At 51.6% G+C, this 23735-nt stretch overlaps 1 protein-coding gene across 7 annotated transcripts in view; it reads right to left on the bottom strand.

Annotated features, from left to right (window-relative positions):
- Positions 1-2049: 2049 nt before the first annotated feature.
- The window catches only part of XPO6 (exportin 6), a 55854-nt gene continuing 34168 nt past the window's right edge, over positions 2050-23735 (bottom strand). For 2 of the 7 annotated variants that reach the window (XM_041462123.1, XM_041462125.1), the window contains 16 exons: positions 22887-22946; positions 22666-22774; positions 21157-21249; positions 19069-19138; positions 17395-17554; positions 15608-15700; positions 14236-14380; positions 13524-13670; positions 12170-12359; positions 11371-11526; positions 10096-10210; positions 9457-9628; positions 8091-8252; positions 5424-5522; positions 3953-4183; positions 2050-2731 (listed from right to left, as the gene is read on the bottom strand). In XM_041462123.1, coding sequence (XP_041318057.1) covers positions 2630-2731; positions 3953-4183; positions 5424-5522; positions 8091-8252; positions 9457-9628; positions 10096-10210; positions 11371-11526; positions 12170-12359; positions 13524-13670; positions 14236-14380; positions 15608-15700; positions 17395-17554; positions 19069-19138; positions 21157-21249; positions 22666-22774; positions 22887-22946 — 2104 coding nt within the window. In that variant the 3' untranslated portion in view covers positions 2050-2629. The remainder of the gene's footprint in view (positions 2732-3952; positions 4184-5423; positions 5523-8090; positions 8253-9456; positions 9629-10095; positions 10211-11370; positions 11527-12169; positions 12360-13523; positions 13671-14235; positions 14381-15607; positions 15701-17394; positions 17555-19068; positions 19139-21156; positions 21250-22665; positions 22775-22886; positions 22947-23735) is intronic. The other 5 variants (XM_041462126.1, XM_041462128.1, XM_041462127.1 and 2 more) reach the window with 3 other exon arrangements.

Below are 23735 nucleotides of genomic sequence, written 5' to 3'. Positions count from 1 at the left end.
ACCTCATGGGAGAGCAGCCTGACAGGCTCATGGAAAAGCCTGGCTGCTTGGAGCCTGTTTCCCAAATCTGTGCTGATTTGAAGGACTGAGGAGTATCCTGAAAAAAAACAAGCTGAGGGCTGGGCTTGATCCCACTCTCCCTGTTACCACCCTGCCTTCCCAAGGCACAGGGAGTGGGGGGACAGAACCCCTGCCACAGCCTGGGGGCTCTGGGGACTGGCCGTGCTCAGCACCATGGCAAAAAACACCCCAGTGCCATCCCATGGGCAAATGGATTCAACTGGTTGTGGAAAAGACTTTTCTGGCCCCAAACAAGAGGCTGGGGGTGGGGAAAGGGCCCTCTGCAGGGCTTGCCACGCCAGGGGGAATGGGACAGAAGGGTGGCAAAGGGGAAGAGGTTTTAGGACAAGGGGTGGCAGATTGGAGCCTGGGCTTTGACCACCTAGCAGCTGCTGGCATTGACCAAGGGAAAATCTTCTACTTTCACCCTGTGTAAAACCAAGAAAGAGAAGCAGCATGAGCCTGGGGAGCTGTGCTGGGATGAAATCCCTTCAGCCCCAAGGGGAGCCACAGCCAGCAGGTGGTGGAGGAGGTGGCTGCCAGCTTCCCGTGCCCCCAGTGCCGGGCAGAGCTGCTGAGGGGGCCCAGGAGCAGCTCAGGAGCAGGGCCAGGTCTGGACCCTGCACTGGGTGCTCGTGCACCGCTACCAGCAGGAACAGCAAGGACTCCCAATCTCAGTGGAGACAGGGACACTCCAAGTGTTGTTCCAGGTGTGGCTGGCAGGGAGCTTGGGAAGGCTGGCCCCAGACCATCACCCCCCTTCTTCCCTTGTCTCTCACCCCTCTGGAGGCAGCTCAGCCCTCACCTGCACGGGCTGGAGCAGGTGAGGCACATCCTGGGCATCTGGACTCTGCTCCAGGGCAGGGAGCCCAAACATCCAGCTGGTGCCAGGTCAGAGCCTGGATGCAGGGATGGCACAGATAATCCAAAGAGCATCCCTCATCTCCCCATGGCAAATGGGCACAGGGAAGGGGCTTGTCCACAAAACTGAAACACAGGAACCATGGAGGAAGTGCTGCCCCACTCCAGCTCACCCGACACCTCCCAGCTGTCCAGGTGCAGCCACCGCACAGACGCATCTCCAAACATTCCCAGGAGAACATCTCCAGGAGTGCTCCCTTCCCAGAGCCTGCTGCTGCTCCTGCCACTGCAGCTGCCCACTTAAACATAGGGAATTAAGAATGATTCCACAGAGTCATGGAGTGGTTTGGGTTGGAAGGAACCTCAAGGCTCATCCCACCCCTGCCATGGCAGGGACACCTCCCACTGTCCCAGGCTGCTCCAATCCCCAATATCCAGCCTGGCCTTGGACACTGCCAGGGATCCAGGGGCAGCCACAGCTGCTCTGGGCACCCTGTGCCAGGGCCTGCCCACCCTCACAGGGAACAATTCCTTCCCAGTATCCCATCTAACCCTGTCCTCATTCAGCCTAAGGCCATTTCCCCTTGTCCTGTCACTCCATGCCTCTCAAATTTAATCTATTAAATATAAAAATTATATTAAATTATATTAAATATAAAAAATATAAAAATGATATAGTACTGCTTCCTGACCAGAGACCTCAAGGAAAAGAAATCATTCCCAGCTGCATGATCAGAGATCCACAAGCCCCACACAATTTGTCCCTGCCTGACTGGTGTCTGGCATTTTACCAGACAGATGCCACTACTGGGTCACTGGGCAGAGGGTGAACTTCAGCTCCAGGCTCCCTGGGAATGGGGGATTTCTTCCTGCAGGCACTTCATGTTCGATCCAGACACGTGTGCTGGAGGGGATGAATGGATCACCACAACATGTGACAGAAAACACAGGAGAACAATGAGGAGACAGCAGAAGAAGCCACCACTGATCTGCACCTTCCAGGAGCTGCTGGACTTGTTGGGATCCTTGTTGGCTGCTCCTCATTCCTGATCCTGGGAAAAGCTGTGGATCACTGCCTGTTCATTTCTACAAAATGACCTAGAGGGAAACAAACCCAGCCCCAAGTTATTTAAAACAACAAAGTAAGCACTTTATTCCCATTAAGCATGTTGTTTTAGTATCACAATGGAATGATGAGAAAACGTTTAAAAAAAAACCCAAAAAAAGTCTCTAAATCCCCGCCAACATCGGGGAGGTATTCAAGGCAATTTAAAAACAAAGGGAGTGACAGAAGTGCCAAACCAGTCCCAACGTCAGGAGACTCCTCCTCCGAGAGCTGGGCGGGGCAGGAAGGTGGAATGACACGAAGGTACGAATGTCTGAAGTGGTCTTTGGCGCTTCTGCCTCGTGTTTGATACGGACATGATGTCTCCAGACACCTCCAGATGCAACAAAGTGCTACAGGAGCAGAGGGAAAGCCCCGGGAGAGGGATTTCCCGACAGTCGGGATGCCCCGGGGTGGGCGTTAAGACACATCCTGCCGGCTCCAGCTGCGGCCTCGGGCTGGGCAGGGAGAACTCAAAGGAAGCGGTGGAGCGCGGTGAATCCAGGCCGGCTCCCGCAGCGCCGGCACGGCCCGGGAGGAGAGGGGCGGTGGCGAACCGGAACGCGGGGCTGTGCCCCGGGGAGGGGCAGTCCAGTGCAGTCACTATAACTTCACAGTCCCCGGGGGCAGGCTGTCGTTGCACAGTCTGTAATAGCGCAGGTCGTTCACCAGCCTGTGCACGTTCTGTGTGAACGAGGGCAGGTCCTGCAAGGGACACAACAACAACTGCTGGGAACGGACTCACAGCGGGCAGCAGGGAGGGGCAGGCACCCAGAGGGTGTTCACGGGTGAACAGATCCACCCTGACTCAGTCTGAGCCCGGGAACTGCAGGTTCTGGGGCAGAGATGGTTTCAGAGCCGACTGCAGGGATCCAGGCTCTGCTCCCATCTCCGACCTCTCACTGTGCAGCGAGGCCCAGAGCAATGGTCATGGAATCATGGAATGTTCTGGGCTGGGAAGGGCCTTAAAACTCATCCAGTGAGGGATGAGGCAGGGACACCTCCCACTGTCCCAGGCTGCTCCAAGCCCCATCCAGCCTGGCCTTGGACACTGTCAGGGATCCAGGGGCAGCCACAGCTGCTCTGGGCACCCTGTGCCAGGGCCTGCCCACCCTCACAGGGAACAATTCCTTCCCAATATCCCATCCCTCTGGCAGTGGGAAGCCATTCCCTGTGTCCTATCCCTCCATCCCTTGTCCCCAGTCCCTCTCCAGCTCTCCTGGAGCCCCTTTAGGCCCTGCAAGGGGCTTTGAGGTCTCCCTGGATCTGTCTCTCCCCCAGCTCTTCCAGCCTGGCTCCATGGCCAGATGCAGCACTAATTCCTTGCTGCCCTCCTGCCAAGGCTCCTGGGTGTCACACACTCCCTGACAAGGGCTGGTATTCCTGAAGAACAGTTACCTTCCAGAGCCAAGCAATTCCCCCAGGGCTCCATTTCTACCCTCACCCTTGGTCTCAAATTCCCATCCCCTCCCTCAGGACAGGGAGCACACAATGAACAACCCTCAGTAAATGGAAGCCAGAACCTGCTGCTCTGCCATGATATTCCACACATTTCCTTCCCACACACGAGAGGTTTGCAGGGACTGTGAGCCTGTGCAGGTACTCTGCTGTCCCTACTGTAACCCTCAAACATGTGGCCAGCAGCTGGAGCAAGATTCAAGCAAGGAGCTGAGCGTCCCACTTGGGAACACGTCAGGCCAGTCCAGTGAAACCTTCCTCCAGGAAACACCTTCCCTGACTCCCACAGCACTGTGCAGCCCGAGGGGTGATGGCAGCTCTGCTGCCTGCACTGAGAACTCCTTGGCTGGGGATTGCTGAGCACGGAAGTGCTGGGAGCAGAAGGCACTGCCTGGAGACATTGCCAGCGTGTTCTGGGGGAGCACTGTGCATCCTGGCAACACCACAGTGCTGCAGGCCCCTCCTTACCCTGTCCATTTTGAAGTTCCTCCCCAGCACGTTCTTCTGGTTGGAGTCCACGCCGTCGCAGCTGGCCAGGAACTCGGGCAGGAAGGCGGAGTAGAAGCCGTCGAAGTCCACCGAGGCCATGTTGTAGGTGGCGATGCCGATCTCCTCCTGCAGCAGGTCGTGGGACTTGTGCACCAGCACCTGCAGCAGCACGTTCACAAACTGGAACAGCATCGTGGTCCTGAAGATCTTCTGCACAGGGAGAGGGGCTCAGGGTTAGGGGACTTCACTTCTCCCACAGGAGGACAAACCCAGCAAGGACAGAGGAGCCACAGCTCCAGCAGCATCTGCACACCCTGGTGAGCACTGAGATGATTTTCTAAGCCAAGCCAGATCAAAAATGGCCAAAATAAGCTCAAATAGTATCAGCTTGAGAGTTAATGTTGAATTTGGCCACACTTACCTCATGGTTTGGGGCTTCAGGGAGAGCTCAGAGCCCCTGCCAGGGCCTAAAGGGGCTCCAGGAGAGCTGGAGAGGGACTGGGGACAAGGCATGCAGGGATAGGACACAGGGAATGGCTTCCCACTGCCAGAGGGCAGGGATGGATGGGATATTGGGAAGGAATTGTTCCCTGTGAGGGTGGGCAGGCCCTGGCACAGGGTGCCCAGAGCAGCTGTGGCTGCCCCTGGATCCCTGGAAGTATCCAAGGTCAGGCTGGGAAGGGTTTGGAGCACCCTGGGATAGTGGAAGGTGTCCCTGCCATGGCAGGGGGTTAAAAATAAATCATCTTTACAGTCCCACCCAGCCCAAACCATTCCATGATTCCATGCTCTGACCCAAGTTTTAAGCATTGGCAAAGCCACCAGTATCAAGTCCCACTCCAATTCCAGCCAGGTATTCCTGCACAGTGCTCTTGGGAGCCAGGGAATGTGGCCAGGGGCCTGAAATCTGCCCCAGGCACCTGTGAACACAACGGGCTGCCCTTCAGGTGTCACCACAGATGAGAAACTGCAAGCTCTGCTTTCAGGCTGACCAGATTCCCTGGATTCCAGATATAGTCCCCCATGACAGCAGCCAAGGATGGATTACAGGGCCTGGAGGATGGGTCCATGGAGATGGACACTCCCAGGGCAGTGAGCTGGGAACAGCAGACACCTGCAGCTGCCCAGCTGGGAATGCTGCAGGCACTCACTGTGCCACTGAGGGTCCCAGCTGCTGCTTCCCCAGACACACCTCACTGTCACTGGGTGTTCTCTGCTGTCCCTCACTGTCAGAGCAGGGAACACATCCAGCCTTTGCCTGACTGCAGCTGGGATCCCTCCCATTCCCAGTTCCCAGTATCAGGGGGGTGGTAACTCCATTCCAGCCACGCAAAGGCTGTGGCACCAAACCCCCTGGACTGACCTGGACTTCTGAGCAGTTTAAAAGCAGTCCCAGGACAGCTCCCACCTCTTCCCATGCCCAGAGAGCACAGGCCCAGGCAGGACCCACCTTGTGGTACAGCTTCTGCTTGGTGTTCAGTGTCTCCAGGTAGAAGAGATTCTGCTTGAACAGGTGAATGTCAGGCTGCAGGAAAGACTGGCCAAACGCCTGGGAACAAAGCACAGTGGGAGGAAGGGCATGGAGACCAGCACAAACATCAGAGCTGCCAGGCAAAACGACAGCATTTTCACCCTGACCCCAGCACAAACCCCTGGCAGCCTCAGTGCAGCAAGCTCACAAGAGACAGGCAGTTCAGATCACCTGTGCTGTCAGCAGACCCACGGGGATGACATTTTGGAGGGAACATGGGCATATCCCTGCAGAGCTGGCTCCACTGGGAACAGGCAGGCCAAGCTGGCACTGGAGAGGGCCAGGGATGCTGAGCCCAGCTCCCTGGGCAGCCAGGCTACTCAGGGAGGGTAGGGCTGCTCCTCTGGGGTGTCACCTAAGGCACCACAGCATGGGGGAACAGACCAGGACACAGCCCAGGTGGGCTCTCAGCCTCAGCCAGGAGCCCAAGCAGATGTCACTGCCCTGATTTAGGATTTGGAGACGGGCCCTGGGAGTGCAGTGAAGAGCCCAGAACAAAACCTGCTGGAGCCTGAGCTGGTCTGGCAGGGCTGCACAGTGTGTGATCACATATCTTTTCCACCCTGAACACCTCCAAAACACTGTACAAGGGATGAAGGTGGGTGAGGTCAGCTCTGCACAGAGACAGGCAGCAGGATTTTAACAGCTCCTCTTCAAGGCACTGTGAGCAGAAGAGTATATTCTCTCACATGACCTATTTATTGTCAAATGGACAAAAACGACCCAGATCCCATGAGCCAGTTCTGGCCTTAGATCTCAGGTGGAAATCAGCATACAAACTATTAATATCCCCCACATGAAGCCCTGGCTGTGGGAACATTACAGAGCATTAAATGGGAGTTTTGTATGAGAGCAACAAGAGCCAAGGAGTAAAACACACAGTGCTGTATTGTCACCCAGCCTGAACTGAGATGATTATTACATAATTATCTTCCAGAATGAGGCATTCAAGAGAGCTGGAAGTGTTACACAGCTACAGGTGAAAGAGATGCTTGGACAGCCCTGCACAGGAACCAGCCTGGGCTTCAGTAACACTAAAAGGTGGAAGGAGAAGGGAAGGCCAGAGAGAAACATGGTCCAGTTTATGTCAGTGCAAGAGCTCCCTCTCCACGTGAGCATCACAGGAGACCCAGTTTCTCCAGGCACTCCACCAGGGGGAAACTCTCCCAAAGTCCTCCCACCTGCAGTCTACGGTGATCTAGGAACTGCAAGGGAACTCCTCTGGCCAGCTCTGACTGAAGTAACACATGGAACAGTCTGTTATTCTCAAAAATTCCAATATCCCAACCTGAGAAGGTTGGAGCTGGCTCTGTGTGCATTCTGTCCCTGCCTTCCAGTGCCTGGAGGGGCTCCAGGAGAGCTGGAGAGGGACTGGGGACAAGGGATGGAGGGACAGGACACAGGGAATGGCTTCCCACTGCCAGAGGGCAGGGCTGGATGGGATATTGGGAAGGAATTGTTCCCTGTGAGGGTGGGCAGGCCCTGGCACAGGGTGCCCAGAGCAGCTGTGGCTGCCCCTGGATCCCTGGCAGTGCCCAAGGCCAGGCTGGATGGGGCTTGGAGCAGCCTGGGACAGTGGAAGGTGTCCCTGCCATGGCAGGGGTGGGATGGGATGAGCTTTCAAGTCCCTTCAACCCAAACCATTCCATGATTCTCTATTCCCCAGGGCAAAGCCTGTCAGGTGTTACCCCCTGACTCTTCCCTAACAGGGCCCGTGGTACAGCACTCAACAAGTCCATGGAAAGCAAAGGACACTCAGGAAAACCTCCCTGCACTGGCAGCTCTCCCCAGGGCCAATCACAACACTCAGAATTAAATGGGTCAGGGGCAGTAATGTATTTTTATTGCAGGATGAGGCTTGCAAAGGAATTAACATTCCTTCCTCATGCCTGCATGGCTCTGTGCCTTGTGAGCTCAGCAGCTGGGTCACTCCTCAGCAACTTCCATTTTCAACAGTTTGGGGAGGCAAAACCTCACTCAAGCTCATCTAAACCCATCACTCACAGGTACCCACGTGGGACCCTCACAAGAACAAAGACACTGAGGGGCTGGAGCGTGTCCAGGAAAGGGAACAGAGCTGGGAAGGGGCTGGAGCACCAGGAGGGCCTGAGGGAGCTGGGAAAGGGGCTGGAGCACCAGGAGGGGCTGAGGGAGCTGGAAAGGGGCTCAGCCTGGAGAAAAGGAGGCTCAGGGGGACCTTGTGGCTCTGCACAACTCCTGACAGGAGGGGACAGCTGGGGGGGGTCGGGCTCTGCTCCCAGGGAACAGGGACAGGACAAGGGAAAACAGCTTCAAGCTGGGCCAGGGGAGGTTTAGGTTGGATATTAGAGAAAATTTCTTTGTGGAAGGGGTGATCAGGCACTGGCACAGCTGCCCAGGGCAGTGGTGGAGTCCCCATCCCCGCAGGGATTTAAAACCATGTGGATGTGGCACTTGGGGACATGTTTTAGTGGTGGCCTTTGCAGTGCTGGGGGAATGATTGGACTCAATCTCAGAGGGCTTTTCCAACCCTGAGGATTCTGTGGTTCCATGATTAGTGCTCCCCTGCAGGACAGGTCCTGGGCAGTGGTGGGAAAGGTGAGTTACCTGCATGATGGCACTGAACTGGGCTTCGTTCTCCATCTGCTCCTCTGCCACTCCCCTCTGGACACTGGCCAGCACACTGGATTTGAAGAAGTACCTCCAGTTGTGGTGCAGCACCCGGAAGAGCAGCTCAAACAGCTCTGCCTTCACATCAGGGGATGAGCGCTGCCAGGAGAGGGGACAGAGCTCAGGGTGGCTCCTCTGCTGGGATCCCCCCCACCCCGGGGTCCCACCCCCAGTGCTGTGCAGCCAAGCATCAAAGCACTCCCAAGGGAGCACCAGAGCCAGCAGCTGCAGGATCATGCTGAACACACATCCCTGACTCTGAGCTGCACCTCCTGCTTTGACCTCCTCCCTAATTTTAGCTTCTCTTGAAACCCCTGACAAAATCCTTCACCCACCCTGCTTCCAATCCCAGCGGTCCCCCCCAGGGTGTTTTCTTTCCACATTTGCAGCTCTTGGAAAGTCAAAGCTTCACTGCTGCCACTGATACCTTGGGTTTAAGTTTTTCTGTTCTGTTTTGGTGTGCAGCTTTAGTTTTGTATTAAGTGTTACTAGGATTTTTACACAGGGTGGTGAAGACAAAACAATCCTATTCTAGCTGGAGACTCAAGGACAATCTCTTCAAACTTCAGGCCCAAAGCATAAACAACATGAAAAGAGGAGGGCAGGCAAGCAAGGAGGATGAAACTTCATAATTTGAAGCTATTAATTGGACAATTAACTCCTATATGCAAATGGACTAAACTTATAAAAATGTGAGATCTTGTGACCAAGCTCTTTTGCTTCCATCTTGGAGGCCCCCAGGCAGAGCCATGACTGTGGAGGATGGGTCCATGGAGATGGAGACTCCCAGGGCAGTGAGCTGGGAACAGCAGACACCTGCAGCTGTCCAGCTGGGAATGCTGCAGGCACTCACTGTGCCACTGAGGGTCCCAGCTGCTGCTTCCCCAGACACACCTCACTGTCACTGGGTGTTCTCTGCTGTCCCTCACTGTCAGAGCAGGGAACACATCCAGCCTTTGCCTGACTGCAGCTGGGATCCCTCCCATTCCCAGTTCCCAGTATCAGGGGGGTGGTAACTCCATTCCAGCCACCCAAAGGCTGTGGCACCAAACCCCCTGGACTGACCTGGACTTCTGAGCAGTTTAAAAGCAGTCCCAGGACAGCTCCCACCTCTTCCCATGCCCAGAGAGCACAGGCCCAGGCAGGACCTGAGCTCTGGTACTGCCAGGTTGCTGCTTTTGAAGGCACTTCAATAAACATCCATTTGATTCCTCTTAACTCCATCTAGCCTCCATTGCAGCTCCATAAGGCATCACCAACCCCCCAGCAACGCCTCCCCTGCCCTGCCCTGGGAGCTGAGTACCTCTGCAATGATGGGATACACCTGCTCCATGCACAGGGAGATCACACTGGGCAGGAAGGGTTTGAACACCTGGCCTGGCTCCTGCACCACCACCTGCAGGATCTTCAGGAACTTCTCCACCACCCGGCAGCCCGTGCTGCCCTCATGGAGGATGCTCTCTGCCAGCTGCTCCCTGGGACACAAACAGGCATTAGGAACATTCCCAGGGATCCAAAGGCTCAGCTGGTTTACTGGAAAAGAGGTGATCCCTCTCAAGTGCTCCATTACTACTGGCCAAGTACATGAAGGCACAGAAGGGAGGGAGGTTTGACTGAGGGTTGACAGACCTCCCTCCCCAACAAAAGATGAGTGAGGGGACACTCTCAGACCTTGGGCAGGAGCTAAGAGGGAATGTGAGAGTCCAGTCCAACACCCCACACAGCCAGGGAGTCTGTGGGAGAGCTGGGATTGCACAATGGCAGCTATGACTGATGGGCATGCACTGAGTCTCTCCAGGCTTGGAAGTGTTTTCCTCAGATTCAGCCCTAGGATGTGACAAAAGGCTGGAAACAGCCCACTTTAGGGACAGGGACCAGCTGGCAGCTCCTCAGATAAACCATCCTGAGGAGTAAGAAAGAAGTGACCAGGTTTGGGCAGTACCTGGTGAACATGTTCAGGAAGGTCTGTATGATTTGCTCAGTGAAAGGCACTCCCATCTGCACCCTCAGGCCTTGGAACAGGGTGAGGAAGAAGCTCAGCATCTCATCTGTCACATCTAAGAGAAGAGAAAAGCAACAAGAACATGTTAAGGAAACATCCAAGTGCATCAATAAGTCTTTTATGTTTAAGTCTAAAGTGTGCTCCTCCTGTTCAGGGAACCCCATTTACTCTTGGGAATTTACCAACAGGATTGTCTGAGAAACTGAAACCATCAGCTGGTTCCTACAGGGCTTCAGGATTGTTCATCCCCTTCCAAAACCTGGCAGGGATGACCAGCACAGGCAGCACCCAACCTCTCAGAACAACCAAAATCCTGCCAGCAAGGCCTCAGTGTGCTCAGAGTACTGGGACAAAACTCAGGGGCAGCTCCAGGCCCATCTTCAGTTCTCACTGCTCATACAGGGTTAACAGGAAACACCAGGAAATCCAAAGCATCCACAGATCTCGGGGTGGAAGAGACAGAATCCAGCTTGTTTTTTTGGCAGGAACTGAGAAGACCCTTCTATCCTCAGAAGTGAGCACGTGGTGGTGCAGTGAGCTGATCAGCACCCAGCTGATCCTTCACCCATCCCAATAAAGACTGGATAACCAAGCTGGAGCTGCTCAGCTCCTCCCTCATCACACAGCCTTTGATAGCCAATAAATTGCAATTGATGAGGCTGCCAGACTGTTCTGAAGACAACAGCTCCCTGGAGTCACAGCACCTTTCCTGCTGCCTTGGATCCTCTGCATTTCACTGCTTTTGTCTCCCCTCAACCCCCACTACTGAGAAAATCCCACCCAGCTCCAAGGAGAACAGGAGGAAGCACCTGATGTGACACAAAATGTAAGCTGCTGGCCAGCAGGCTGCCAAGTGACAGTCCTGGCTCCATCTCAGGGAAAAAAAATCCCCAAATCCCACATAATTTGACCCAATCTGATGACAACTATTCCTCTTACTCTTCAAGCTTCTACAGAGAAGGTAAATGGCAAATACAGCAAGAAAGGGTATTTTAAAGCTTTTTCTTGTGCTCAGGACCAGCTCCTCTTTGAAACTGTGACAATCCTGCCTGGATCCTGGCTGGCAGGGATGTCCCTTCAGCCCAGCTCTCCCAGCACACCCAGGCACAGCAAACCCACACACTCCACACCCACACCACGACTCTGCTGCTGCTCTGGGTGTCACCAGGAGCTCAGAAAGCTACTCACAGCATGACCCCTGGCCTGAGGTTATACCTGACTGATGAATGAAAGCTGGGAAGAGGGCTAGTGAGACCTGCACGGATTCTTGCAGCGACTGATAACAGATCTGCCGGGACTTGGTGGATTCTCCAGAGACACTTTCTACAATGTCTTCCAGAACGCTCAGTGTCTGGTGGATGATCACTTTGGCTGCAAAACAAGAGGAGTGATGCTTCTTGCATGTGCCAAAACTGCTCACAGGTAAGAGGAACAGAAATTAAGCTCACACACCGAGTAATTAAAACAACTGACGTGCGACACTGCAGGTTTCGGAATGATTTCTAAAGTGATCCTCAATGAAAAAAAACCCAAAATCACCCCAAACCAGGCCCAAAGAATATACAGCAGTATCCCTGCACCCCTACCAGGAGTTTCCTTGCATTCCTCCTATATAAACAAACCCTCTCCAGTACTTCCCAAGGAAGAAATTCTTACTGTCCCCCTTCACTTTTTACAACCACTATCTTTGTTAATGCTGCTTCCAGCCAGTTTTCTAATAGTACACAAGAGGCCGTTCAGTATTCCTAATGCAATCCTTACTACTTAATTTATCCCAACCCTAATCCCACCCTTCTTAGGAACACAGCACTCTACTGGAAGAGTTTACAGGTGACCTGGGATGGGAGTGCCCTGTACAGAGCAGAAAAGCCTCTAAAAGCAGAAAGAAAACCCAACCCGCTCCTTTCCCACCCTCCCCGTCTGCGAAACAGTTCCTCGGCCAAAATAATCACTGTCAAATCAGCTAAATGACACTCCCCAGTGCAGCAGGAGTGAGCAGGACACTGGTACTTACTGTCCTCCAGCTGCACCTTCCTCTGGGGCAGGCTGGCCGTGGCCTTGAGCTGGCGGTAGTCCCTGGTGAGGGCGGACACGAGGCTGGCGTGGTTGGTGGAGCGCACAGCCCACTGCTGCTCGCTCTCGGGCAGGTTGGGCCAGGGCAGCAGCAGCACGTTGGACAGAGCCCTGCACACCAGCACCTGGGCCTGGGAGGGACAGCAACCACAGCTGCAGAATGGCTTGGGTGGGAAGGGAGGGTAAAGCTCATCGTGTTCCACGCCTGCCTTGTGCATCTCTGATGTGTGGGAAGCCCTGCAGAGCTGCTTGGACACTGAGGATGGATTGTAGCTCCCAAAAACACCCACACAGGTGATATCAACCCTGAGATACTGGTACCCACAATGAGAGGTGGGAGCAGAAAGCCACCCACAAGAGCCCAGACAACAGCAGGGTTGGACTGACAGCAAAACCACTGAATCATGGAATGGTTTGGGTTGAAGGGGCCTTAAAGGTCACAAACTTCCAACCCCCTGCCCCAGGCAGGGACACCTTCCACCAGACCAGGCTGCTCCAAGTCCAGCCTGCCCTTGGACACTTCTAGGGATGGGGCAGCCACAACTTCTCTGGGCAACATTAATCAAAGAGACAGAGTTTTAACTTTTTTCCCAAGTTAACTTTTGCTAGAGCCCAAGACTGGAGTGAAGTGATATTTTATGGCTGTTGAAGACACCAGCAGTGCTCATTGTTCAACAGCAGAACATGAGCCCAAGTGAAAACTACCAGCCCTGCAAAGACACAGAGAAGCAAAGCTCCAAGATTTAAGGCCTGGAAGCAGCTCCCAGCTCTGTCAGCTCTTCCTTGCAGCAGTAAATCTCTGGTGTTTATAAAAATAAAGATGATTTTACTTTCATTACTCCTTGACTGGTTTACATGCTGAGCTTCTGCACTTGTGCAGCACTTTGTGCTTCCTTGCCAGTGTACAACACAACCATATCCCAGCACTGTGGCTTTTCAGTGCTATAAATGGAATACATTTATATTATTTACATTGCTTCTGCAATAAAAATACTCCAGTTTCACAAAAAACTCTTTGTGTAGCTCAGAATCAACGTGCCTGTACTACGAAGATGATACAGAACTGGGGATGGTGTCAACAAATGAGAAAAGAATCAGATCTAAGAGGTACAATTGTGTTTTTTCCTTGTGCTGTTCCTGAAAATAGATCATTAATTACATACAATATCACTGTCATTTGTGGATATCCACAATACAGAGATTGTTGCTGATTTTTGAGGTTATCCCTCACTACCTGAAGCACATCTTCCCAAGGACACCTGATTTCCATGTGGGACAGCTCTGGGCCAACTGACCTTGTCGGGGAGGCGCTGGGCAGAGGTGTCAGTGATCCTGTTGAACACCTTCTGCACGGCCGGGATGCTGATCAGGAACACCGGGCGCACCGTGGTGGCCAGGGACACCAGCAGGTGGCACGCAGAGAGCAGCAGCTTCTCCTGCACCTGAGAGAGACACGGGGGTCAGTCCCACCAGCACACACTGCCAGGGTCAGCTCACTGAGCTGCCAGGACCTGGCGGGTGCAGCCAGGGGGAACAGGGACAGGATGAGAGGAAATGGCCTCAGGCTGTGCAGGGGAAGGTTTAGATTGGATACTGGGAAAAGTTCTTCATGGAAAGGGTGATCAGGCATAGGGTGCTCAAGGCAGTGTGGAGTCCCCATCCCTGGAGGGATTTGAGAGCTGTGTGGATGTGGCATTTTTAGTGGTGGCCTTGGCAGTACTGGAGGAATGGCTGGACTTGATCTTAGAGAGCTTTTCCTAAACAATTCTATGATCTATTTGTCAACCAGAGCATAGCTGAGTTCCCTTAACACCACTAGAGAGAGACAGAGAGACACTTCCCTGCTTTCAAGCCATAAAATCATTAGACTAAGTTAAGTGGCTTATGCTTGTATTAGCCTGACCTGCAGGGCTGTTAGGACACTTCCCATGGCTCTGGGACACAGCCCAGCTCTCAGCCCACCCCAGCTGAGCAGAGTGCAGCCCCCAGCCCCCAGGGGGGCAGTACCTTGGAGCTGATGAGGGGGGTGATGGCCTCCAGTGCTGTGGACACCAGGGAGATGAACTGCTCGGGGTTCTGCCGGTGCACCTCGCTGTAGAACTGGGCCAGCCAGTGAGCGTAGGCCTGCAGGGCTGCCAGGGACTGGGCGTGCCTGGGGACAGCAGGGGACACAGTGAGCAGTGTAACAGGACACAGGGGTGGTGTTTCAGACAAATCTGGCAGCAGGGTTTGCAAAAAAATCCTTACTCTGTTTTGGTTTTGGTTCTGGACCCACCAAAGCAAAGGTGCAAATTAATAAAGTCAAGTTATCACCAACTGGTACCTGACTGTAACCACACCTGATAATCACACTTCTATCAGGTGAAGGTTGAGTCAGGGTGTCCCTCAGTTTCAGAGAGGTGCCTCCCAAATGTGGGACAGTGTTGCTTCCTCAGGCAAGCATTAAAAAATGGATCACAGGTTTCTTCAGGGACAGGGAAAAGGGTGAACCTGCTGACAGGTCATGGAAAACACCTCCCCAGTTACTGTAAAGCAGAAAAACCATTACAACAACATCCTCTGCACTAATTTCAGTATCACTAACTTGGGACTAATAGGATAAATCCCATTAGTAATACAGTGATATGATAAAATCTAGAGGGGGGCTTCAAGGAGCTGCTGAAAATGCAATAACAAACCAGAACAAGTGTTCAAACCTTAGATTCTGCTCACAGAACTCCAGCTGGCAGGGAACAGGTTTGTGTGCACAGCCTCAGCAAGGGAGGGTCCCTAGAAGTCTGTCACAGAGGGAGGAGATCTGTGACCAGCAGCACCAAGATTTCACACTGAATGGCAGTGCCTGGATGGCAGGCAGTTGTTTGTCCCAGAAATGGCTTGCACAGCTGCAAGGGTTATGTTTGTCTTGGAAGACAAGGATTTGAAACCCTCAACTGGGAAAAACCTCTTTTACCTGAGCCACAGATCTGACTTTGGTAGCAAAAAATCCATCAACTGGATTTATAAATAAACTATACAGTACACAGTAGATCCATTTCTTTAAAATATCCCTGTTATAACACTTATTTCCTCATTAATTACCCTGCTTTTACAGCCACCAGCACAAGGCACAATCTCAGTTTGCTCTCAGAGCTGATTTAAGGGACATTTTTCCTTCTCAGCACAAACATGTTTTCCCTTAAATGACCTGGGTACTTTCATTAGAGGAAAGACCGGTCCAAAATGCTGGCAGCAGCCTTGACTTTCATATGCTGAAAAAGGTGCTTTCCTGGGGAGCTGCCAACAGCTGGAGAGGATGAGGATCTGCCCAGGAGGGTCTGTGCAGCAGATCCAAGCCTTGCCCACCCCGTGAGTGCCCAGTTTGGGTGCAGCCCACACTCACACATCGATGAGGTCAGGTTTCAGCACGGAGGGAACGGCGGTTTCGATGTTGTACAGCTTGATTTGGGATCCATACAACGTCACTTTTACCAACCTGGAGGTGCAAACACACATGGCAGTGCAAAGGGATTGTACAAATCTGCTCCAGCACCTGAGATACTGCAGCTCTTCCCCAGTCTGGATCAATATTTAGCTGATACACAAACAAGATTTTGACCATTTAGCTTAAAATAATTCAGAGCCTACTGCACTGTCTGGGGTAAAATGGAACAAGTCAGATGCTCCTGCACAGAAATGAAAACACAAAACCTGTGTAAAGGCCTGAAATTCTGCCATTTGTAACTAAGTGATAATAAAGTTTCTTGGAGAGGAAGAGGAAAACATCTTCCCCTTCAGCTTTCACACATCTGTTCATTTAAGAGAAGAATCATGGAATCACTGAGGTTGGAAAAAACCTTGAAGTCCAACCATCAAAGGAGGTTTTGGTGATTTCGTTTTGGAAGGTATAATTCTAATCAAACTCTACATGTTATTTCATTGCCTCACAAATGCACATGCTGGAACACAAGTCCCTCAATGTTTCCAAGTGAGTTCCACCCCCTGCCATGGCAGGGACACCTCCCACTGTCCCAGGCTGCTCCAAGCCCTGCCCAACCTGGCCTTGGACACTGCCAGGGATCCAGGGGCAGCCACAGCTGCTCTGGGCACCCTGTGCCAGGGCCTGCCCACCCTCCCAGGGAACAGTTCAGTCCCAATATCCCATCCATCCCTGCTCTCTGCCAGTGGCAAGCCATGCCCCCCACCCTGGCACTCCAGGCCCTTGTAAATGATGCCTCCTTCAGTTACTGGAAGGAGTAATCAGGTCACCCCTGAGCTATTTCTTTCCCACGCTGAAACAATCCCTATTCTCTCAGCCTGGCTGCAGAGCAGAGGGGCTCCAGCCCTTGGAGCAGCACTGTGGCCTCCTCTGGACTCTCTCCACATCCATCCTGTGCTGCACCCCAGGGCTGGAGGCAGCTCTGCAGGTGAGGTCTCACCTGAGCACAGGGCCAGGGGCAGAACCCCAACCCCTGCAGCCCACCCCAGGAGCTCAGCCCAGCACACACTTTACAATTCACATTCTTGCCATCCAACTCCTTACACCTCCATCTCCTCAGGCCAGGGGGATGCAGAAGGAAGCCCTGTTTGTCCCTCTGCCGGCAGAGTGGCAGTGGCTATATGTGGGAATTGGAGAGGTATAAATCTTTACAGACTGAAGAGTTTGATTTACAGCCTTAGAAGAAGCCTAGATTGATGTGAAAGCAAGGTACAGACACTGAACAGAAAAATCATAAACTTATGTTTCTATAACTGTAAGTAAGAATATGCTTTAAGTAAGTAAGAAACTGTATTAGATAAGATGATGAAGGGTTTTATAGGGTAGTACTGTGATTGTACAGAATAAACTAAGAGTTTAGATGTTATAATAGAGACATATGAATGTACATGTAATCAGACCTTATTGGGCAGAAGTATCCACGTTGATAATGTGGATACACTGCAGTAGAAAGAAGTAAAGGTGACAGGTCAGAAAAGCCAAACACACTCTGTGGCAACTGTCCATTGGATTAGAAAGTTATAAACTGCCTGGCAACAAAGAACTTGGGACCATCTCAGACTATGGCTGACTATGCCGTCTTATAAACCTCACAGCCTCTGAGGTGATGCTCTCTAGGCAATAAACCCTTCTTAGTCTGATCCTAGTCCCATCCCTTTGATTAAAGCGACGACAGCCAGAGCTGCACCCACCTCTCCACCACGGTGAGCGCGTCGTTGAACCTGGCGGCGAACACGTCCCCGGTGAAGTACTCGGCCAGGCGGCCCACGGCCTGCAGCAGCGAGCTCAGGTCCCTCAGCGAGCAGTGCAGCCTCCTGCAGTCGTTCTCTGCTGTGATGTTCAGCCTGTGACCTGCAGGGACACCACAGCCCGTCAGCAACACAGCCACAAAGCTGAGTTTCTCTATCATCAGCCCCCGGAGCTGAAAATTCCAGCTTGCGCAAGGGGAGAGCCCCACAGCTCTGTGACTGATCCCTGCAGCTCCTGGGGATGGGAAACCTGGTGACAAAGTGACAGGAAGTGCCAAGTTTGTTCTAATTCCATTGTGAAAGTAGCTCAGCACTGGGTCACAGGTCAGATGGCAGCACTGGCCAAGGCCAGTGGCACTGCAGCACTTGAGCTCGGAAAGGAAGCTCAGCTCTTCTGACAACACTTCAAGGGCTGATAAAGATGTAAGTGACTATTTCAGCCTTTTACATCTTTGTTTCCCTCTGTATGGTGTTAATTCCTCCACAAATAGGAGCCCTTCTGTTTTCTGCTGCAATCAGGAGCATTCCCAGCTCTGGAGGAGGTAGTTTTCCACATGGACAAAGTGGCTTTCCACGTGGAGGTCGTGGCTTTCCACACGCCCTCTGTTGTTAATTCCTCCACAAATAGGAGCCCTTCTGTTTTCTGCTGCAATCAGGAGCATTCCCAGCTCTGGAGGAGGTAGTTTTCCACATGGACAAAGTGGCTTTCCACACGCCCTCTGCTGGCTGCAGTTCCAGTGATCTAGCAGCAGATTTGGGACATAATTTGTGACTTCCTTTCTGAGGTGAGGCGTGTTGTGCACTTCTATGTTTCTCAGGTACAAGAAACAATCTATTAATGAGGTTTTCCAGCGCCACACAATCCTCCTGCTGCTCAGGTGTGGACATCTGGGTTCAAACATTCCAGAGCTTCTACTAAAAAAGCAAGTATATTCTGCAACATTACCTTCTGCAACACCTGAGATTTTCTTTCCACTGACTGTGTCTAATCTCAGATCAAGCTTTCAGCAGCAACGTCTCCATTTTCTGCCATCAATACAAACACACAATCCTGTGCCACATGCCCTGGGATGAGCAGGAAGTTGGATCAGAGGCTCACTCTGGTCCCTTCCTGACCCATTCTGGGATTCTGTGCCACCACCCAGGGCTCAATCCAGAGCTGCATCCAAGCTGCTGCTGATCCAGCCCCCAGGACAGCTTCTAGCACAGGCTGGTGCCACAGCACTAAACCCCTACACATTGCTTATCCTAGGGCTGAAATGATCCTTAAACTGGGAATATTTTTTCTAGCACTGGCTATACAACAGTCACCATTCTGCCATGTCCAGCAGTATTGCAGATGTGACTGATTCCTTTCCTGGTCACACCAGGGAATTTCAGTATTACCTTAAACCTCTGGAGCTTCATTTCAAATACCAGAACAAGGCAAGAACCAAGCCAATAAGAATAAATCATAATATGAGATTTCAGTCTGCTGCTGGAGTTTAACTACTGAGCCATGAGACACCACACAGGTTTGGATCAACTGAATACAGAAAAAACAACACCAAAGCAGGTCTGGAGTGGTTTTGCAACGATGAAAGAGGGAGGAGCACAGTGTTAGAGGGTGGTTATTACCTGTTCCTGAAGTGACCACAAACTGCTGGAGCCCCAGATACACTTCCAGGTTATCCTGCAGAACGGGAAACTGGAAAAGAGAAGAATTGATTGTGATCCTGGGGCTTGGCAGACAGTAACACCCAATGACTGATTGCTCTGCCAGAGCAGAGTGCTCTCATTTCTCCCCAGTGCCTTCAGACAGACATTTGGAAGAAGGGCAGGATGGGCTCCGGGCTAATCCTGCATCCCACAACTTCCCAGGTACTGACAGCTGTCAGGAAAACAAAGATCACTCCCCAAAGGCACTTCCTGTGGCAGCTCTCCTTTGCCCCTAACCCCAGCAACCAGCCTGACAAGATAATGGTCTGACAGTGCAAGAGAGGGCACAGCACCAGGAATACACAGCTGGAGGCACAACCCAGACCAAGGAGCAGAGGAGTGGCAGAGTCTGAAGTGCAGGAGGTCTGTGCTCACCCACCTCACCTGCAAGTATCACTTTCTCAAAAGGTGATCCTTAAAAATCTCCCAAAATATTATGCAACCAGAAAGTTGAGTTCAGTGCCACTACCAGGGTACAGAAGGGAAGCAGTGCAGCACTCTGCCAGCAAGCTGCAGGCTGCAGCAGTGAAATTCCATGGGGAAAACAGCCAAAGGAATAAACACCACCGTCCTCATGCACCCTGGCGTGGGAGCAGAGTGTCAGCCCAGCTCCATCACTCAGCAGTGACAGCAAACATGCCAGATCCTGCTCATGCTCCAGCTGAAGAATTTTTCTCAACCCCTTCAGCCTGGCACAGCTCTGTTTAATTTCTCTTGGGGAAAATGGTTGAAATTGGTGGTTGGTTTGATGGAAGTTCTCTCGCCCATCAGCAGAAGGAGCTGCAGCCTTTCCTTGTCCATCATGGGATGGATCATGGCAGCTGCTGTCCACTGCTTTAATTATTTGCCACTGCTAAAACCCCTAAACTAACCACTGCACTCACCAGCCCTGCAGTCACTGGGAAAAGCACTGGGAGCTGCTGGAGAGCCTCCCACATTCCCCAGTCCAGCAGAAGGAACAATGCAGGGCTCAGGAAAGCACTCCCTACCCGGCTTCCAGCATGCTGTGCTTAATTAACAGTGCAGTGTCTTTGCATAAATGCCTGAGGGGAGTTTAAAAAACCACAGAGCCTTGCTCATGTGAATGTGTTACTCCAAGGAAGCCACATGCTCTGCTCCATCTGATCCATCTGCTCCCTGAAACACTGCTCTGCTCCTTGGTGCCTCCCGCTGACTCACAGCAGTCTCTGCTTTGTTCCCTCCTTCTAGTGACAGGCTTCTGCTTCCCTGCTTAAAGAAAAACAGCAACTGCAAAGGCACTTCAGGTCAGGCATCTTCTGCCTCTGCAGCAGCCCAGTTTTCTCTGCTTCTTGGGAATACAGTTCTGAGGTCGAGGTGTGCAGTGTTCCCAGCAGGATTAATGCACTTGCTGAGATCCCACTGCTGTTATTTCCCTTTCTCCTCACCCAGCAAAACCCCACCTGGGCTGCTCTGAATTCTGGGCCACACTTCCATCCTCAAGATCTCCTCCTCAAAATTGTTAGGATGCTACAAACCCAGACAATTTTTACACCACCAAAGGTAGTGACAGCAGCTGAACAGAAGCACTTATCCAGATCAGATCTGCTTCCCAATAGTCCAAGGCTTCTCTCCAGCATTTTTATCTAGCATTTAATTAAAATAAAGATTCCACTCTCTTTAAAGCCCTAATAATGACACTTATCTGCCCAATTCACAGCCCTGCCTCCGAGATAAAGGCCACGATAAACAGCCCAGAGGGGTTGCTGCCAAATGTTTACACTTTGAGAGGTGGGAATTTCTAGAGAGTGTCCATCAAGCTGGACTTAGACACTGAACCACTCTCTCCAAAACACACCAAGAAATGCAACAAAGCCAAAGAAACAATTCTTTCTCTTCAATTTCTCATCTCCCCTTGCCAAGTTTTGCATCCAACCCCAAATTTCCCCTTTTTTTTTTTTTTTTTTTGGCACTGAGGCATCTGTCAAAAAAAATCTACAGCAGTCGGTGCTGATTCCACGTGGCACTTGGGCCTGGGGCAGGACTTACGAGTGTGGAGAAGGCGTGAGTTGGCAGCAGCTCCATGACTTTGGCCACCACTTCCAAGCTCTGGCGCAAGTACCGCTGCCACTCCGTTTGCTGCTGCAAAACAAAGGACACTGGGGTGAGCACTGCCCTTCCCAGTGTCCCAAAAGCTCTGTGTTCCCCTGGGAATGCAGAGACAGGAGGGAGAAAGCCCCCCAAAGCAACACCTTAGAGAAATGCAACTTGCACACTCCACTCAAACTTATTCTCATATAGAATTCATTTTGTTTTCATACAGAATTGATAAATACAGGGGGACAGTGCAGGAGAAAGGAGGGGAAAGAGTGGCAATAACTTGATGGGTGAATGAAACAATTACATTAAATTTAAAGGTGAATGAAACAATTATTTTAACAGTTAAAGACTCTTTCCATGCTCAGCTACACAGGCGACTGAGAAAGAAGCTGCCTGCTACCATCATAGCCCAAACCTGCCATTAATATGAGAAGGGAAAAATGGAACAAGACACACACACAGCAACATGAGCAACAGAATCAATAGCACCATATCCTGACTTAATTTAAATAATGGACTAAAACCCTTTTCAAGTTTTATACCAAAAGCTTGCAGTCTTGCAAGTATCATCATTTGCCACCCTGTTTTGGAAGCATAAGGACAACTTCATCAGGACTGCTCTAGATAATTTATACCCTTATTTGTGACATTATTATCACCATGGAAAGGCATCCAAACATCAACATGGTCTTTACAGGGGTATGGCAGCTAATTATCCAGATGACACAAGTGTCAAATGAATTCAGAAAATAATTTACTTTGCTTATGAAATGGTGCTGCTATCAAGCTCGGAAGCTGTGATGTGACCAGCCCTCAACATCCCAGAATTTAAAAATCTATCTGATGCCATTTGTGATAAAATTCCCTCTGCTCCTTCACCAACCCTCTTGTGACAGCTGACCTGCCCTTCCAGGGCTCTGGCCCCACCCATTTTGGCCACCTACTCCACTTTGACATTTATCAGCTTCAAGGTGATTTTTATTAATACCAACTTAGGAGAAATAAGCTTAAACATAAGCACCAACAAGACACACCTTCAAGCTTTTGCTTCAGAGATATTTTAGCATTTAAATTCCCAAGTGACCAGCAAATTAATTCCAAACTAATTAAACACTTTAAATTCCAAAGGTGTTTAGACATGGACATCTAATACCTCTGACAATCAGAACACAAGGATCTAAATTTTTCCCGTCCAAAGGTGTTTAGACATGGACATCTAATACAGAACACAAGGATCTAAATTTTTCCCCCAATAAGAACCAAGTTAAACACAAAGGTTACATCTCCACTGTGACTTTTTGTAAAAAGCATTTGAAGCTGTTTTACAACTCAAACCCCACACAGAAGGGAGGGGAGAAGCAGCTGTTTAGCCCATACTCCAGAGTGCAAGCTCTGGAAAAGCCACTTGAGGTGGCAGCAGTGCAGGGGTTCACAGGTGCCCTGTCCTGTCCAGCTTACATCATCATCCAGGGTCTCGTCATCCAGCTCCTCCAGCTGTGCCTGGTTATACCTGAACTGGATCCGGTTCAACACCTCTGTCAGCAACAGAACCAAGGCATCTTCGTACCTGCAGCCACCAGGGAGACACACACAGAGGTGAGTAAAACCCTTCCAGCAAGGGAAATCTAAAACAGAGCAGTTACACCAAGCAGCTCCTGGGATTCAAGGTATCAGCTCACCTCAGGTCACAAGGTAGCTGTAAGGAAACAGCCTTGGCAAAACCCAATATCCCTCTGCCTCTGGAAGGGAAAGGGAGGACTGTCAGCAACAGAAACAGCCCCAGAGTTCAAAACAGGAAAAGCAGGAGCAGCTTGCCAGGAACAACATCAGGTGTCCACACACAGGAGGCACCAAGAGCCTCTTGCAGCCTGTGCTGTCCTCAGCAGCCTGTGCTGCTCTGCTCTGGGCACTGAACGAGGAACAGAGGAACCAGGGCGGTTGTTGCTGCCTCAGGTGGCACCTTGAGCCTGTCTGTGCTGCTGTCTCCTCCCCCACACTGAAATTCAGGCCCTTCTCCCCAGAAACAAAGCCAGCCCCTTTTCTGCTTGCCCTGTAACATGTCACTGAAACGTCCCTGCACCTCTGGGAGCCAGGGAGCTGGGACAGAGCACACCAGAGAGCCAACAGAAATAATGCCAAGCAGCAAACCCAGCAGAGCACGCAACCGCTCCTGGTCCCACAACACCAAAGTCCAGGGATTTCAAGCAGGGTTAGTCTGATTTCGCCTTGAAAAACCTCCTTCTCAAAACAGCTGGGGTCTCATTAAAAAATCCTGGGTTTTTTTCTAGGGAAAATCAGGTTGGAAAAACAGGCCTTAAAAAAGAGTAACAGACGCAGAGCATGACGCAAGCCAAGTGTCAGATGTGACAGTCAGCTGTGCCACCAGCCAGGCAGCTGCAAGCTCTGGGCAAGGTGGTGTAACCTTGCATTTGGCAACTTCTCCAGTGGTGGAAGTGGCACTGTGTACAAAATGCAAAGTTTCTGAAGCACAGAACAGGAAATGTCCTCTGTGCCCCTGCGGTGTCACC

The sequence above is a fragment of the Pyrgilauda ruficollis genome, unplaced genomic scaffold (genome assembly GCF_017590135.1).
Source record: "Pyrgilauda ruficollis isolate IOZ18807 unplaced genomic scaffold, ASM1759013v1 scaffold16, whole genome shotgun sequence".
Lineage (NCBI taxonomy): Eukaryota > Metazoa > Chordata > Aves > Passeriformes > Passeridae > Pyrgilauda > Pyrgilauda ruficollis.
This window is presented reverse-complemented; position numbering and strand designations above follow the sequence as displayed.